Source organism: Manis javanica, chromosome 5, assembly GCF_040802235.1.
Source record: "Manis javanica isolate MJ-LG chromosome 5, MJ_LKY, whole genome shotgun sequence".
Classification (NCBI taxonomy): domain Eukaryota; kingdom Metazoa; phylum Chordata; class Mammalia; order Pholidota; family Manidae; genus Manis; species Manis javanica.
Window position 1 is genome coordinate 27,605,478 of NC_133160.1, and position 17,645 is coordinate 27,623,122.

The 17,645-nt window shown below is 44.8% G+C and overlaps 1 protein-coding gene across 7 annotated transcripts in view; it reads right to left on the bottom strand.

The window, feature by feature from the left end:
• The window catches only part of LOC108404558 (signal-regulatory protein beta-1-like), a 196,509-nt gene that overhangs the window by 117,665 nt on the left and 61,199 nt on the right, over nucleotides 1-17,645 (bottom strand). For 2 of the 7 annotated variants that reach the window (XR_012131502.1, XR_012131501.1), the window contains exons 3-6: nucleotides 17,478-17,645; nucleotides 16,519-17,053; nucleotides 15,503-15,582; nucleotides 14,268-14,437 (exon numbers count right to left, since the gene is read on the bottom strand). Coding sequence is in view for 1 of the 7 variants with exons in the window: in XM_073236829.1 (XP_073092930.1) it covers nucleotides 3,870-3,939 (70 nt within the window). In the remaining 6 variants the exon portion in view is untranslated. Of the gene's footprint in view, nucleotides 1-3,869; nucleotides 4,046-14,267; nucleotides 14,438-15,502; nucleotides 15,583-16,518; nucleotides 17,054-17,477 lie in introns of those variants that run through there. The other 5 variants (XM_073236834.1, XM_073236833.1, XM_073236832.1 and 2 more) reach the window with 5 other exon arrangements.

Consider the following 17,645-nt stretch of genomic DNA (forward strand, 5'->3'; position numbering starts at 1 on the left):
AGCTATGTTTTTGTCCCAGAGCAGCCAGATATGGATCTCTGCTTTCCACAAGCAGCCGGAATCCCAGTCTCCCCAGGAACTCTGCCTGTATTAACTTTCCAAGTCGGTAGTCATGCAAGTCTCATGAAAGCACCATGAAATGTAGGTTTGTGCTCCCAGAGCAGATCTCCAGAGCTAGGTATTCAGCAGTCCCAAGCCTTCTCACTCTCTCCCTGCTCTGTTTCTCTTCCTCCCTTCAGTGAGGTGGGGGAGGGGCTCAGGTCCCGCGGAGCCACAGCTCTGGTACGTCACCCCGTTTGGTGAGGTCTGCTCTTTTCTCCAGGTGTGTGCTGTCTGGCACCGTCCTCTTTCCTGTTCCTCTCTCAGGACTAGTTGAGTCAATTAAATTTTCTAATTGTATCCAGTTTTAGGAGGAAGCCTCTGTCTCTCCTCTCACACCGCCATCTTTTGACTCTATGTCTTTTGATTGGTATACTCAGACCATTTAAATTTAGGGTGATTATCGATAGGTATATATTTATTGCCATTGCAGGCTTTAGATTTGTCTTTACCAAAGGTTCAAGGGTAACTTCCTTACTATCTAAGAGTCTAACTTAACTCACTTAGTAGGCTATTACAAACACAATCTAAAGGTCCTTTTTCCCCTCCTTTTCTTCCTTCTCCATTCTTTATATATTAGGTATCATATTCTGCACTCTTTGTCTATCCCTTTTTATTGCCTCTGGTAACAGCTATTTAATCTTAGGAACACTTCCATCTATAGCAGTCCCTCCAAAATACACTGTAGAGATGGTTTACAGGAGCTAAGTTCTCTCAGCTGTTGCTTATCTGGAAATTGTTGAATTCCTCCTTCAAATTTAAATGATAATCTTGCTGGATAAAATATTCTTGGTTCAAGGCCCTTCTGCTTCATTGCATTAAATACATCATGCCACTCCCTTCTGGCCTGTAAGGTTTCTGCTGAAAAATCTGATGATAGCCTGGTGGGTTTTCCTTTGTATGTGATATTATTTCTCTCTCTGACTGCTTTTAATAGTCTGTCCTTATCCTTGATCTTTGCCATTTTAATTATTACGTGTCTTGGTGTTGTCCTCCTTGGTTCCCATGTGTTGGGAGATATGTGCACCTCCATTGCCTAAGAGACTAACTCCTTCCCCAGATTGGGGAAGTTGTCAGCAGTTACCTCCTCAAAGACACTTTCTCTTCTTCTCTCTCTTCTTCTGGTGGTACCCCTTTAATATGACTATTGTTCCATTTGGATTGGTCACACAGTTCTCTCAGTATTCTTTAATTCTTAGAGATCTCTTTTTCACTCTGTGCCTCAGCTTCTTTGTATTCCTCTTCTCTAATTTCAGTTTCATTTATCATCTCCTCCACTGTATCTAATCTGCTTTTAATACCCTCAATTGTGTTCTTCAACGATTGGATCTCCATCCTAAATTTGTTCCTGAGTTCTTGAATATTTTTCTGTACCTCCATGAGCATGTTAATGATTTTTATTTTGAAATCTCTTTCAGGTCATGATGTCAATTTCATTTGAATCTTTCTCAGGTGTATTCATAATTTTACTTTGAACCAGGTTCCTTTGATGTTTCATAATTTGTCTGTGGTGCCCTCTAGTGCCCAGAAGCTCTACACTCTGGAGCTGCTCAGCCCCTAGAGCAATATCGGGGGTTGCCAGGGAGCAGTGTTGGTGCTTGGGGGGGGGGGGGAAGAGCTCTTTCCTGATTCCTGGCTGCTATGCCTTTCTCCACTGCCAGAACTCATGGGTCAAACACACAGGTCTAAGCCTCTATGCTTTTTGTTTGTAGCTATTGTAGGTGGGGCTTCCCTCTGGCTGGCCTGATGCCAGGGCAGGGTTTGCCAATTTGGAAGCCTGAGCCAGATGCAGGCTAGCAGGGAGGAAGACACACAGCAGGCTACATATCAAGGTAGGGGGCCTTGGAGCTGCATAGCCAGCCAGGGGGATGGAGCACCTTAAGATCATTTAAGCTCCCAACCTGCTGGGCAGAATGCACCTGGACAATTTTGACTACCTGTCCTTTCTCCTGACCAGTAAGGTCTGTGCAATCCTTGCCACTTTAGCAGCCCTCTCACTTTTAGGAAGTTTCTCAGACTGCCCACCCAGATCAGCCGGATATGAATTCCCGTTTTCCACAAGCAGCTGGAATCTCCGTCTCTCCAGGCATTCCACCTGTCTTAGCTTTCCCATCCCACTAAATCTTTAGAGCACCATGCAATGTAGGTTCACGCTCCCAGGGCAGATCTCCAGGGCTAGGTGTTCAGCAGTCCCAGGCCTCCACTCCCTCCCCACTCTGTTTCTCTTCCTCCCGCCTGTGGTTGGGATGGGGGAAGGGCTTGGGCCCTGCTGCTTCACAGCTTTTGTACGTTACACTGTTCTGTAAGGTCCGCTCTTTTCTCCAGGTGTATGCAGTCTGGTGCAGCCTTCTTTCCTGTTGCTCTTTCAGGATTCATTGTATTAGTTTTATTTTCATATTATATGTGGTTTTAGGAGGAAGTCTCTATCTCACCTCTCATGTCACCTTCTTTAATCCAATCCCCACAGGTATTTTAGAAGAGTGATGATTAAACCTGTGAGCTCTAGAATCCCACTGCCTGAGTTAAAATCATAGCTCTATTGTTTACCATTGAGTGACCTTGAACCTTTCTGTGCTCTGTTTTCTTTTCTGTAAGGTCCAAGTGACAAGACTATAAGCGTTGGATATGCTGAGCACATAATACCGGTAGGCATTTCTAACCATGTCTGACACACTGTGAATGCTCAAAAAATTGGGAAGTTATTATCATTTGGATTTCCTGAGGCATGGAGGCTTCAACTGACTTTAGATGATCTGGATATGCATATTGATATAAGTATACAGATCATATAGGCAGGAGTTTCTGTATCTTTCATGCCTGTCATTCCTCCTCACCCCTATCCAGCATGGAAGGGGGACTCCAAGACAGTAATGCACAAAGTTGTACTCATTTTACCAAGGGAGAGGTTTACTTGTCTTGAGTTTGGGGGAGAATAAGGGGTAAATTTAGAGAGGCCAGAAGGAGGGAGGAAGACTGGGAGTAAGGTAGAAACTGAAACACCTGTTCAGTGTGCATTTCACATAGGCTTTTCAAAAATCCTTTGTGTGTTTACACTTCCTCACAACCACTCATACCCATACATACACACATAAGTACATGCATTCATAAATATATGTAAAAAGTGTGGCTGACATGCTAGTATACAGATTCCTGGGAAGATGCAATAAAATTATAATGTATATTTAAAAACTCAGTTAAAAAATTGGCACATAGGAACTATCGAGCAGTCATCAACAACAGTTTGTGATTACACACAGCAGAGTTTGAACTCTGGTGACCTCTGAGTGGTGTGATGGGCCAAGACTTTGACAGTTTGCTTCTCTATTTTCTAGTTTTTTTGGCAATGAGGCTCCACTGAGAAGCTGAGCAGCATAACATGGTTAATAGAATGAACTGTGGAGCTGCTCAGCCTGGACTTGAACCCCAGCAGCTCAACTGCCCTATGTAGGTGACATTGGGCTAGTTACTCTCCCTACCTCAGTTTCCCATCTGCCAATCAGGGGTAATGGAGCTATCACACAGGGATGTGGTGAGGAACAGACCAGTTAATGCACACAAGGTTGTGGCTGTGGTGTTAGAATCAAATGTTTCCACACTCAGGTCACCAGCTGCAGGGTGATGGATCCTAGAGAAAATGCTCAGGCCCTGACTTCATGCTTTCAGTAATGCCCTGTCCTTGGCCTGTGGCAGTGCTGGTGGTACACCTGATTTAACCTGGAGCCCTAAGCCTGGGGGCAGGAGGAGGGGATTCTACCCAAGGCGACACTCACCTGTGAGTCCCAGCAGTAGAGTCAGCAGCAGGCAAGGAGGAGGGTGGGGCCAGGAGGCAGGGATGGGCATTGTGGACACCCGAGGAGGCTGCTGTGTCCAGACCCGGGCTGAGAGAACCAGGATCTGCTCTGTGGACAGTAGCAAAGCCCACCTCCTGCGATAGAAGAGGAAGTACCTCTGATGGGGTGGAGAAGCTGTGAGACAGCCCTGCTTCTAGATTCTAGAGAGTTCCTGCTTCTAGATTGTGAAATGGAAGTCAGGAAGAAAAGGTGGCTACAATGTGAGGAATTATTCATTTTAGGTTTTCAGGGGGCCCTGGACAACCCAGCAGAAATAATGCTTTCTCCCTGCCTGGGGTCTCTGCTCTCTCCTCTGGGCCCCTCTACCCATCTAGAGGTCTTTGTGGTGAATCTCCATGTGGGAGCCCCAGGCCAAAATATCTGTGGCTATGGACTGTTTCCCCAGTTCCCAAACCAGGACCCCAGGATGTGGCTGACTGGTGGCCTCATTCTGCACCTGCCCCAATCCAGAGCTCCCAGCTGGAGAAGGAAGAAGGTCACCGGCCTGCTCACCTTTGGGATGGAATCAGGTCTGCTCTGGAATGACTCCCTATTCCAGCCATTGATTGATGGAGCTGGTAACACACAGCACAGATGTATGGTGCTTGGTGACCTCACAGCTTGTATGTGCCTGCCTCTGGTGAAAGGATCATTTCCTGACCTCTTGCAGGAGAGGAAGTGGGTTCTACGGCCCAGCAATCACACTCCCAGTCATTTATCTCAGAGAAAGGAAAACATGTTCACAAAAACCTGTGCACAAATGTATACAGCAGCATTCTTTGTCACAGCAAAAAGCTGGAAACATCAGTTATATGCAACAACATGGAACTTCTGGAAGGCATTATGTTGAGTGGAAAAGTCAATCTCAAAGTATCATATACTTTATGATTTCATTTATATAATATTCTTCAGAATACAGAGATGGAGAATAGATTGGCCTCTGCCTGAAGTTTGGTATGGTGGGGATGGGTGTCACTATGCAGGGAGACCTTTGTGGTCACGAATTGTCCTGTGCCCTGATTATGGTGGTGGTTACACAAACATTCAGAAGAGTGGATGAACATAAGCAAAAGTGGGGAATGTTACAAGAATTCAGCTGTAAAGACAATGTCATAGGCATTATAATGTAGAACTGACTAGTAAGTTGTCCAAAATGATAATATAGTAATATTAGGGTGATGGGGACAGGAAGTGTGCATGTGTATCACCAGGTTGGAAGGAAGAGTACATTCTATCCCACTTTCCATAGTGGGAAGCCAATAAATAATGCCTGAAAGTGAGAAAACAAGTAGTAGCCACCTGAGAATGCTGTGTGAGATTTGGCAGTAAAATCTAAACTGGTCAGCTGAGAGAGTTGAAAATGGCTGTCCCTGGGGGGTGGAAAATGGCAGGAGGTGATGGAGACTCCAGTTTTCATATGTAGAACTTTAGAACCATTTGAATCTTGTACCATTTGCATATGTAAACTTGATAAAGGTAAAAATTAACTTAAGTAATTAGATTAATGGTATAAAAATTACACATAAAAAGAATGTTCATACAATTAACACTATAAAGAATTTTGTAAGCACAGTGAATACAAGATTGATGTTCAAAATTCAGTTAAAATGCTATAAAGTAGTCAAAGCCACTGGAAACAGTCCTAATAATTTTTGAAGATTCCATAAACCAGAGAGTATTAAAGATAGCTCTTACTAGCGATGCATAACACTTAAAAAATGTGAATTTGTGAATTGAAATTCATAAGAGAAAACCTAAATAAATAGAAGTGTCTGATGTCCCTGAATGGGAAATATCAATATTAGAAAGGTCAATTTGCCTGAATTGGTAAGTAAGTGTAAAGCAATCAAGTAATAATTCTAAAATGAGTTTTCATGAAACTTCACAAAGTGATTCTAAAATGCATTTGGCTTAAGATAGCCAGGACAGTTTTGAATAAGAAAAGGAGGAAAGATTTACCCAAAGGTGGTATGAAAACTTAAAGCTCTTCTAAGCAAGACAGAGTAGTTTTGAGAGAGGCAGACAAGTAGCTCTTAGAACAAAGAGCTCATAAAAGAACCACAGATTTATGGAACTTTGATATATGGCACAGGCACAAGGGGCAGTGCAGATAGGTGAGTGCTAGATACTTCCTCCTTGTGGACGGAAAAAATAAGATCCCTACCCCACACCACACACACACACACACAAGAAAAATATAGCTAGATCAAAGGCATAAATGGAAAGAGCAAAACCTGATCAAAAATTAAAACTTTTTTTTATCTAGCAAGTTCTCAAATGATAGTAAGAAGCTGCTTTGTGGACCATAACAGAAGAACAGGAGGGACTCTCCCATACGTGGGAAAGGAAACAAAGATAAGATGGTTTTTTGCAAAGCTATACTAGTAAAACATTAGAGGGAGCTTTCAAACCATCTTGAGAAGAATTGATAAACCGTAGCATATTCTTACAATAGAAAACTATACAGCATTGGAAAATTAATAAATGGAGCTATATATATATATATATATATCAACACGAATAAATCCCACAAACTGTGTTAAGCATAAAAAGTAAAATTTCCTAGAATGCTGCATACAGTATAATAGCATTTTTATAAGATTTAAAACATGCAAAGTAATATTAAACATTTCTTAAGGAATTACACATATGTTGTGGAAGTATACAATCATGCTTGAGAAGGATAAACACCAAATTCACAACTAGGTTTTCCAAAGGGACAGAAGACCATACTGGTAAAATGTTCCTATTTTGCAAAGACAGGATTGTAGTTCCATGGATTTTAAAATTTTTATTTATTCCAGAATGGAAAAATGTTCATTCAACTTAATGATTTCAAAATATACGTGTGTTAAAATGGAATCACACTTGGAAAAGCTGTGGATTAAAGTAAAATGTACTCTGAAAATTAAGGGTTGTTCATGATCAGGGTCAGGATGGAAATCTGTTTTCTTGATTTTGCTTCTCTTTTGGACAGAGGAAGGGCCAGTTTGAAGCTCAGTGCATCAGGGTGCAGACATCCCTGAGTCCCCATGACCCAAGGCCTTCCTTGACTCAGCTCCAAAGCTCAGAGAGAAGGAATGTTAGGACGGTGTGTCGAAGGGAGCATGTCCCTGGTGGAGGTGGGGCTGCAGAGGGAAGGGCAGGGTCTTGGCTGACCTACTGGACCTTGCAGCTTCCACTCCCCACTTGAGACCCTTGACAGGGCAGGAGGCAATGAATTATGGGGCATGCAGGAGCAGAAGGGAAAAACATCCACTCATATTAATCCCAGAAATATTTATTGAGCACTTACTATGTGGCAGGCACCATACTTGGCCTGGGTTCATTGTGCAGATCAGCAATGAAGCTCCACTCACCATAGCCCAACACCTCCTCTGGGTGCTGAGCTTTCTGCCATGCCCACATTCATCTTTGCCACTAGTCAATGTCTCCAAGTTCCTCAGACTCTACTAAGTTTAGGCATGCCTTTCTTATTCATTCCAAAGATACATAATATGAAAGTTGAATTATATAACAATTCATGGTCTCAAAGAGTTTGGGTCTCAAAGCTTTGAATTTCATCCCACCTCTACACGTTGGACTTCCAGCCAGGGTTCCAAGAAGTTAATTTGAAGATATTCAAACTCCAGAGCACTACATTTTGCATGAGAGTTGGAAGCCTCAGAGAATTCCAAGAGACATTTGGGGAAAATAAGAGTGCTCACAACCTTCTCCTTAGGCTGAATCAACTTTGTGGGCACTGTACTGCTTTGGGGGCTCCCCCTGCACTCCTCTTGCCAACAATGATGGTGACCATGCCCTCCCTTCATGACTATGGCCAGCCTCCACCTCACCTCTTATAGGTTTTGCCACCTGTGGATGTAGGTGACTATGAAACTCATCACCAGCAGCACCTTAAATCCCAGGAGGAATGCCTCAAAGATAAGAGCAGGCATCTCTGGACCCCAATACCAATGGGAAGAAAGAGACATCTCATGGAGCTCTCTGAGCTTAAATACTTCACCCCACTCAGGCAACAGAGGTAACTCAGTTGCTCACAGAAGAGCTGAGCTTACCTGTGCTCCCAATGGGCTTGTATGTGCTGTGGGCTGATGGGGACAGTATGAGGTTGGCCTGGATGGGAAGCTGTGCCTCCTGCTGCACCTTATGGGTGAGCACTGACTTGGACCCCTGTGAGCTTTCCCGGGTGTAGGTCCCATCGAGATTCTTCTTGGGCATGGGTGGCTCAGCAACCTTGAACATAGGGCAGTTTTCCAGACAAGTGAGATGTACACTCTGTGGGTAGAATCTCTGCATGTGGCAGGTAATGGCCACCAAGTCTGAGGAACATGAAGATTGAGATACTGTCACTGCAGGGGGAACTGATACAGCCCAGAAAAAGAAATTACTGCAGGAAATCCCATCTGGGAGCCTGGGAACTCCCCAAGGATGGGGGGCCTGCCACAGGGGAGGATGTAGGATGTAGGAAGGATGTGTGTATAAGTAAATGCATGGCTGATGAAAGTGTAAATGCAGGAGTGAACTCTGGCTTTCATGGAAGGATGCACGAATGGCAGAGTGAATGGGGGTGATGAAGCCCTAGTCTTTCCTTCCTTCTCCACTTGGGCCATTAAAGATAAAAGGATGAGCTCTGGATTCCATTTAAGAACCTGCAAATCTATGACTTGATAATTCTAAAATTGAAGGCTCACAGACTCTAAATTTTTATGACTCCAAGTTACTAATTTTTACATTGGAGGAACTAGGTTTTGGAAAGGTTAAGTAACTTACCCAAGGTCACAGTGGCAAAGCTGGGGTTATGGTACAGGCAGTACGTTTCACCATTATGTTCTTCTGACTCCCCTATTTAAAAGCTATAAGCATTTATGATTCCTGGCTTCTGAAATTATTATCTAATGACTTCTAGAATTTTTCAACCAGATTTTCAGCTGTGCAATAGATTTTCAGCTATGCAATAGAATGCATTTATAATGAGGAAATTTGGGGGATTTTTAAATACTATAAAACATTAAAGAAACATTAAACATAAAGCAGAATTTGAACAGACAACATGGCAAAGTTTTGTGATATAATGAGTTATAAGAAATATGTACTTGGGGGGATTATGCTCCCCAACTTCAAGCTCTACTACAAAGCCACGGTAATCCAGACAATTTGGTACTGGCACAAGAACAGACCCATAGACCAATGGAACAGACTTGAGAGCCCAGATATAAACCCAAGCATATTTTGTCAATTAATATGATTAAGGAGCCATGGACATACAATCGGGAAATGACAGCCTCTTCAACAACTGGTGTTGGCAAAACTGGACAACTACATGTAAGAGAATGAAACTGGATTATTGTCTATCCCCATACACAAAGTAAACTCAGAATGGATCAAAGACCTGAATGTAAGTCATGAAACCATAAAACTCTTAGAAGACAACATAGGCAAAAATTTCCTGAATATAAACATGACCAACTTTTTTCTGAAAGCATCTCCTCGAGCAAGGGAAACAAAAGCAAAAATGAACACATGGGACTACATCAAACTAAAATGCTTCTGTACAGCAAAGGACACCATCAGCAGAACAAAAAGGCATCCTACAGTATGGGAGAATATATTTGTAAATGACATATCCAACAAAGGGTTAACTTCCAAAATATACAAAGAACTCATGCACCTCAACACCCAAAAAGCAAATAACTCGATTAAAAAATGGGTGGAGGATATGAACAGACAACTCTCCAAAGAAGAAATTCAGACGGCTAGCAGATACATCAAAAGATGCTCCACATCACTAATTATCAGGGAAATGCAAATAAAAATCACAATGAGATATCACCTCACACCAGTTAGGATGGCCAGTATGAAAAGACTAAGAACAACAAATGCTGGTGAGGATGTGGAGAAAGGGGAACCCTCCTACACTGCTGATGGGAATGTAAATTAGTTCAACCATTGTGGAAAGCAGTATGGAGGTTCCTTAAAAAACTAAAAATAGAAATACCATTTGACCCGGGAATTCTACTTCTAGGAATTTACCCAAAGAATATAATTTCTTAGATTCAAAAAGACATATGCACCCCTATGTTTATCGCAGCACTATTTACAATAGCCAAGAAATGGAAGCAACCTAAGTGTCCATCAGTAGATGAATGAATAAAGAAGATGTTGTACATATACACAATAGAATACTATTCAGCCATAAGAAAGAAACAAATCCTACCATTTGCAACAACATGGATGGAGCTCGAGGATATATTATGCTCAGTGAAATAAGCCAGGTGGAGAAAGACAAGTACCAAATGATTTCCCTCATTTGTGGAGTATAACAATGAAGCAAAACTGAAGGAACAAAATAGCAACAGACTCCAAGAAGGGACTAGTGGTTACCAAAGGGGAGAGGTATGGGAGGGAGAGTGGGGAGTGAGGGAGAAGGGAATTGAGGGGCATTATGATTGGCACACATGGTGTGGGGGGATCAGCGGGAAGACAGTGTAGCACAGAGAAGACAAGTAGTGACTGTGGCATCTTACTACACTGATGGACAGTGACTGCATGGGGTACGGGGGGGACATGATAATATGGGTGAATGTAGTAACCACATTGTTTTTTCATGTGAAACCTTCATAAGAGTGCATATCAATAATACCTTAATTAAAAAAAGAAATATATATTTGGTCATTCATATGACCAAAGTATATGTGGCCTTCATCCACAGTTCCTGAAAACACTGCAGTCTTAAAGGTGAAACTGTTTTGTCACGGTAATGAGATATTTTTGGACCCCAACCAAGGGCAGGGGCTGGAGGCTAAATCAGCCAATGGTGAATAATTCAGTCAGTCTTGACTACGCAGTGAAGCCCTCACAAACCCCCTGAGAAGAGCTTTTTGCCTCCTTTCTCTCTCTGCTCTGCCCTCCCTGCTCTGCTAGGTTGGATCCTGCTTCTGTGTGTGGGGAACCAGGACGCCTCCCCATGACCCCGAGCCAGGGCCCAAGCTCCACCAGGACAGAAGCTCCTTTATTTGGGACCTTGCCCTATGTCTCTCTTCATCTGGCTGTTAACTTGTACCCTTTATTAAACTGGTAAACATAAGTGTTCCTGGGTTCTATGAGCTGCTCTAGCATATTAATCAAACCTGAGGGGGAGGTGTGGGAACCTCCAATCTATACCCAGTAGGTCAGAAGCACAGGGAACTGCCTGGTGTTCGCAACCAGCATCTGGCATCGGGGGTGGAGGGCAGTCTTGTAGGACGGAGCCCTTAACCTGGGAATCTGGTGGTGTCTCCTGGCAGACACATGGGAATTGGGTCTGGGTACCCGAATGGAGTCATACTACTATTACTGCTGTGTATAATATTGTTGTTGTTATACATATGTGTAGGGAAAAAGGACACCATTGCATTCGCTGTTGGATGAGTGGGATCCACAAATTCTAACATTAAATCAAGCCCTGGAAGATCCAGATTCCAGTCTCTGCACTGACACCATAGCCAAATGCAAGACCTTGTGCAAGTCAGTTTCCAAGACTCTTAACTTATGAAATTGTCTAAGGCCAGATCATCTCTCATGGGTCTAGTTAAGACGGAGTACAGCCCTTGGTCTAGGATTGAGAGAGTAACTCGTTATGGAGTACAATTTGAAGGAGCAAAGGATATCTGATCCCAAAATATCCTTTCTCCATACTCAACCACCCAGGCCTGTACAATTCTATCAGTGACGCCACTTCTGGGTGGGACAGCCAAGGGAAGACACCATCCCCAGAAGGTCACTGTCCGTCCTCACATCTTCCCCCTTCAGCACACAGGCAGGATTCGTACCAAGCCAAGAGCAGGACCCTGAGAAGGGGGTCTCAAGATAGCAAAGTCCTGGTAACTGGGGTGGCACCCAGGGATAATAAGCCAGGGTAAGGTGCCCCCGAGCAAGTGTCACAGGCTATAGAGGGCAGCAAGGACCAATAAAAGGATGGAAAGGCTGCGATGGCTCATTCTAGCCACCAGTATGTTGTCCTGGCTGAACGGTGTCCAGAGCAGTGTCAGGAGGACAGAGACCAGATGCAGTGATGATAACCGTGTCCATGTGCTGAAAGGCAGTGTTTGAGGCAGCATGCACAGTTATCTCATTTAACCCACATAAAACTAAATGACGTAAAGATGGAAACCTGCTTGGTATCAGACAACAACAAAAAGCCACTTAGAAGAAACCTATTCAAAATCAGGCTCCGATTTCACAGCAGTTGTCAAAAAGGAAAGGGTTGAAACTATATCTTGGAAAACATTTTACATATTAAACTAATTTTATTTAATTTATATTTTAATTCATTATAGAATATAATCACAACTGTGCACAGCTCTTAGAAGGAGTAAGCCCTGGGAGTGTAAGGAAGTTGGTATATTTTTTTTTCCCCAGAGACTTACATTATAGTATCAACAAAGCTTTCATTTCCAATTTCACATTCACAGCACCATCAATAAAAGGTAATTTTGGATATTTACTTGGAATTATTCAAGAGTTCTCTCAATGCTTATAGTTGCCGTCTGTAAACCGTGAGTAGGGCAAACAGAATAGGGCAGTTGTACACATTAAATAAGCGCACACGAATGTGCCTTCTGACTGTGTGTTATGTTTATTTGAGACATTAATATCCACAACAATATAGAGGGAGGCTGACTCTCACCCACAACTCACAGGAAACACCCACATTCCACAATCTGCTTATGGGCTCTGCCAACCCTCCAAGTTCTTACCCCAACCCTAAAAGGTGGGAACCACCTGCATTTCATGGACAAGGAAACTGAGGCCCAGACAGGCTAGGTAATGTGTCCAGGGTCCACAGCTAGTCAATGGCAGAGCAGGGGTTCCTAGCCAGGCAGTCTGACCTCAGGGTCTGTGCCCTGGACCATCACTCTGCTCTGTACCCAGTCCCTGGAGGGGAAGCGCACCTCACTGCTCACAGCCCAGGCCATATGAAAGCAGGTGACACAGAGCAGAGGTTAGGAGCACAGGCTCTGGGGTCACGTGCAGCCCAAGTCTGCATTTCCAGCCCCTCTATTGGGTAAGCCTGAGCAATTTAACTCTCTAAGCCTCAGTTTTCTCATCTGCAAAACAGGGATGATTCTTACTTTTCAGAGTTAATTAATAAACTAAGTAAGGTAACTAGTGTAGATTATGTGGCATGTGGGGATCACTTTATAAGTGGTCTATCATCTTAATGCTCACAATAACTGTTTGAGAAATTGTTATTAATCGTATTTCCAACATTAGAAAAAGAAAAGGCTCAGAGAGGGTTAGTGACTTGCCCAAGGGCCTCACAGTAAATAGAACCCATGTTCCAACCCAAGAGGTGTTACTCCACTTCAAGGGCTCTTTCTGTTATATCACAGCTGCTTCTCCTTCTCCACATAACAATCCCATAATAATCAGTCAACTTTAATATTTTCCTGCTTTCAACCCAGCTCTGGGCTGGGCACCACGAAGACCAGAGTCATGGCAGAACCCCCACTGCAAGCCCCATTGTTCTGATGCCAAGCAGGGGTCAAGGAAAGGAATCCCCAGCAGGCCCCCAGAGAGGTGGGCATGACCGTTGTCATTGGGGAGATGAGGAAACTGAGCTCTGGAAGGGCAGGGCTTGGCCTGAGGTCACAGATGGCTGGTGACAGCCCTGCAACATGACGCTGATCCATCTGACTCCAGCTGGCCACCTCCAAACACAAGAGACAGCATCTACTTCAAAGGTGCGAGGGTCTCATTGTGGAGGAGATGTGTGAATTCCTGGTTGGGGGCATGTAGGAGAGCCCAAAGTTTAAGTGCCAACAGTGAGAACTGAACGATGTGGACAGAGAGGAGAATAAATATCAGAAATAGAACATTTAAGATTGCGATTTGAGAACAGACTTGAGATAGCACTAAGGTTTGTATTCTCAGGCAGCATGGGAGAAAAAAATACAAAAGGGCGGAGATGAGACCTTGGTCCTCCTGCTGCTTTTACCGACTGGCATATGTCAGATAAGGTGAGCGAGGATGTCGGGCGCACAGTAAGTGCTCTACAGAGTCAGCCATAAGTGGACAGAGGCACAGAGACGCGTGGGCCTAAGGGGCAGGGTGCTGCAGTTCGGAGGACCTGCAGCTGCAGAGCTATGTCAGCAGCACAGAGAAGGGGGTCTGAAGGCCAGACAAGGGACTGCCCTTCCCTGCTGCAGACCGCAGCTGAGTGGTAGGACTACACTGATGTCCCCAGGGTTATTAACCTTACAGCAGTGGGCCAGATATACCGTATGCAGCCGAAGAAGAAAAATAAGACACGGAGGAAAACACTCAGAGTGTCAATAAAGAAATAATGTGACTTACTTCCGATCAGAAAGGACCAGTTTGGAGTTTTTCACCCAGATCTGTATATTCCCCGGAGTGAATGTTTTTCTTAGTTCTGCTGGACCACAAAAGAAGGACACGGAGAAATTGAAAGGCAAATGGGACCATTCCCCCCGAGGATTCCTACGGCTGGCAGATGAAGGCCAATTCTGTCAAGGAGAAAGAGAAGGCAGGGTCAAAGGCCCAGCTGAGGACCAGTGCTGCTCAGCAGCCCGTGCCGCGTCCACCTTTTCGGGCAGGGGCACAGGCACGCAGGCGCAGATGCTGTCACCCGTAGGCCAATCACAACACTCCTTCCTACCAACCGGTCTTCATTCATTTTCTCAAGCTGACTCAACTGGGACCAAGAAAACCCGGGAGCTGCAGTGGGTCTGAATTGCTAGCGGACAGCTCCCTCTAGTGGAAAAAGTTATCTGAGGCGGAAAAGGTGAGAGAGGTTGGGGAGAGAAAGGGTTAAGGAAGGGGAGCAAAGGGGGAAGGGGGAGAAAAAGGAGGTTGGGGAAGAGCGGAGAAAGCGCGAACCCAGCAGAGAGGAGAATCTTGCACCTTCACATTCCCTCTTCCCAGCTAAATCAAGAATTCTGGTCTCTTTAAAATTCACTTCCAGAAACTTCCAGCTGAACCAGTCTTGATTAAAAGCCTTTCTAGAAGGGACTTTGGCTCCCAACAGTTTTGAATCTGTGGTGTTTCCGCAGTCAAGTGCTGAGGCGAACTTTCAACCTGAAGTGCATGTAATTGGCAAGGGGATGTCTGGCTCCTTCTTCTTGGTGAGGGTGTTGGGGAGGGAGGGATGGGATTTAGGGGGAATTCGTGAGAGTTCTATTACCAGCCCAGGGTGTCTTCGCTTCCCTCACCTTCATGCAGTGGTGCCCTGAGTCTGCGACATTACTGTTTGCACCCCAGGCAGATGGCAGGTGTTTTTGTGCCTTACCCTCCTAGCCTGCCGCCCAGAGTGGCTGGCGAAAGACCACACTCACCTTTCCCCAGACATGAGCCTGCAGGTGATGTTGGTCTGGACCTGGGGCTGCTGATCCTGGACCACCCAACAGGCAAATTCACTCCCCTCCAGTTTGGCCTCTGCCTGCCTCTGCTCTGTGCTCCACAGAGCAGGTCCTGTCTGGGTTTCTAGTGACCTGGGGGGCCTCCACGGTCTGGATCTTGGGCCTGTTTTCCATCCAGGTGAGATGCAGGTGGGGGGGATAGAAATCGCTCACCTGGAAAGTGAGGTTCTCTCTCCGATGCGCATCGAGATGAATCCCAGAGGGCTCAGTGGTAATCTTCAGGGTGGGAACAGCTGGATAGAGGAACATAAAGAAACATCTGCTGAAATTTCCCCTGTCCACCTGTCCCTTATTTCTCTCTCCCAGGAACCAGCTGCAGAATCTCTCAGTCTCTCATCCTTTATTTAAAAAATAATTGTTTCAATGTAGGGCAAATATAGCTAAATGTTAATATTCATTAAATATTGGTAGAGGTACCTGGGTGTCTGATATATTATTTTTTGTGTGTTTGAAATATTTCATATCATGAAATAAGATTTAAAGAATTACTAAAAAACAATACCCATGAGGACAGAGACCTAATTTTATTCACTGTTGTGTCCTCAGCATCTAGAACAGTGTCTGGCACATGGTAGATATTCATTATCTGTTGAATGAATAATAAATATTACACACTTAAAAATAACAACAATGATATTAACAGAGCAAACAAGTTTGGAGTGGAAAGTTGGCACTGGATAATAATAATAATAAACATCAAACATTCATAAGCACCTTCCTGTGTGCCAGGCAATGTTCTAAGTGCTTTATAAGGAACATCCCATTTAATCCTCACATGAAATCTATAAGGTATGTCTTAATATTATTCCCATTCTAAGAGGGAACTGAGGCACAAAGAAGGTAAGTAAGTCACCCAACAACACACAACTTGTAAAACGGTACGTCTAGGACTAAACCCAGGTGGAACTTGTGCCGTTAATGGCTGCACTCTGTGATCAGCCATGGCAATGAGTTTCCCACTTGTGAAATGGGGCTTCGGGCAAAAGACTCTGAAAGCCAACACCACTGGGGAAATCAGTGTCCTCATCCTCATGCAAGCCTACTGCCCCCTCGCCTTGGAGCACCTGGGAGAGGTTCCTGGTCTTTCACAAGGGCTCTGCCAGAGCCCTGTGTATGACCTCACAGGCAATCTCCGATGAGACATCCTGGCGGGCCAGTGTCACCCATACCTTACTGGTGCTGGAGCAATTGCTTCTGTTGTCAGGCACCAGGCGCTGAGCTGAGGCTGGATGCTCATCTCTGTCCTTCATCCAGGTGACACTGAAGTTCCAGGAGCTGAAGGGGCCAGCGGTGCAGTTGAAAGGCACTGAATTTCCAGGGGTTGTCCTTCAAGATGGGCCCATCAGTGCAGGGTGCCGAGACAGAAACTACTGGAGGACCTATTCTAGCAAGTGGTAAGAGAAGGATCCCTGGAGGAGCTGACATTTTGAGCTGAAACTGAGGAAGGATAGGAGTGGGTCATGGGGAGAGACAGGGGAAGAACATTCTGAAAAGTGGGAACAGCAGGTGAGAATACCTAGATAGACTTGAGAAACTGAGAGGTCTGTAGAACTCCAGCATGTGGGCAAAGAAGTCCAGACTGGGAAGAGTCTTGTGGGACGTGGTGACACTCTTGATCCTATTCTAAGTGTGATGAGACACCATCGGAGGTTTTAAACAGAGGCAAGTGGTCTCGTCAACACGCTTTAGAAGACAGTGGGGTTGCTGTGTGGAGAATGGAACGGAGGGTGGTAGGATGGTAGCAGGGAGACCAGTGAGGAGGTGGCGCAGACCTTCAGACATGAGGTCATGGAGCCATGATCAGGTGGTGAGAAACAGAGAGACTGAGATACATGTAGAAAACAAGCCAAACCAGTCCAGGTCTTGGTGATGGACTGATGGGGGTGAGGAGAATGAATTATGGATAAATAATTTCCAGGGGTTTCTCCTGAGCACCTGGATAGATTGTGGACCTAGTTTTTGAGATGGAGAAAACTGGAGCACGTTGGGAGGAGAGAGGTGTGGTGAGACATTTCCATTTTGGACAGAAGTGTGAACTCAAGAAACGCTGCAGGCAGGGATGGTGGACCCTCCTCATGGGGCCCTTCCCATCAACACCCCACTGGGCATCCATCCTCTGCTTGCTCACCTCCAATGATGGGGCGCTCTCTCCATCAAGTCAGCTTCACCTGTCCTCAGAAAGCTGGGACTGAGACAAAGCACTTCTGCTTCTAGCCTAGGATCTGTTTCCTGGAGTCATCCTGGGACATCTGCAGGGCTAGGCTACTCCCTCCCACTCAGGACAGTCTGCAGGGAT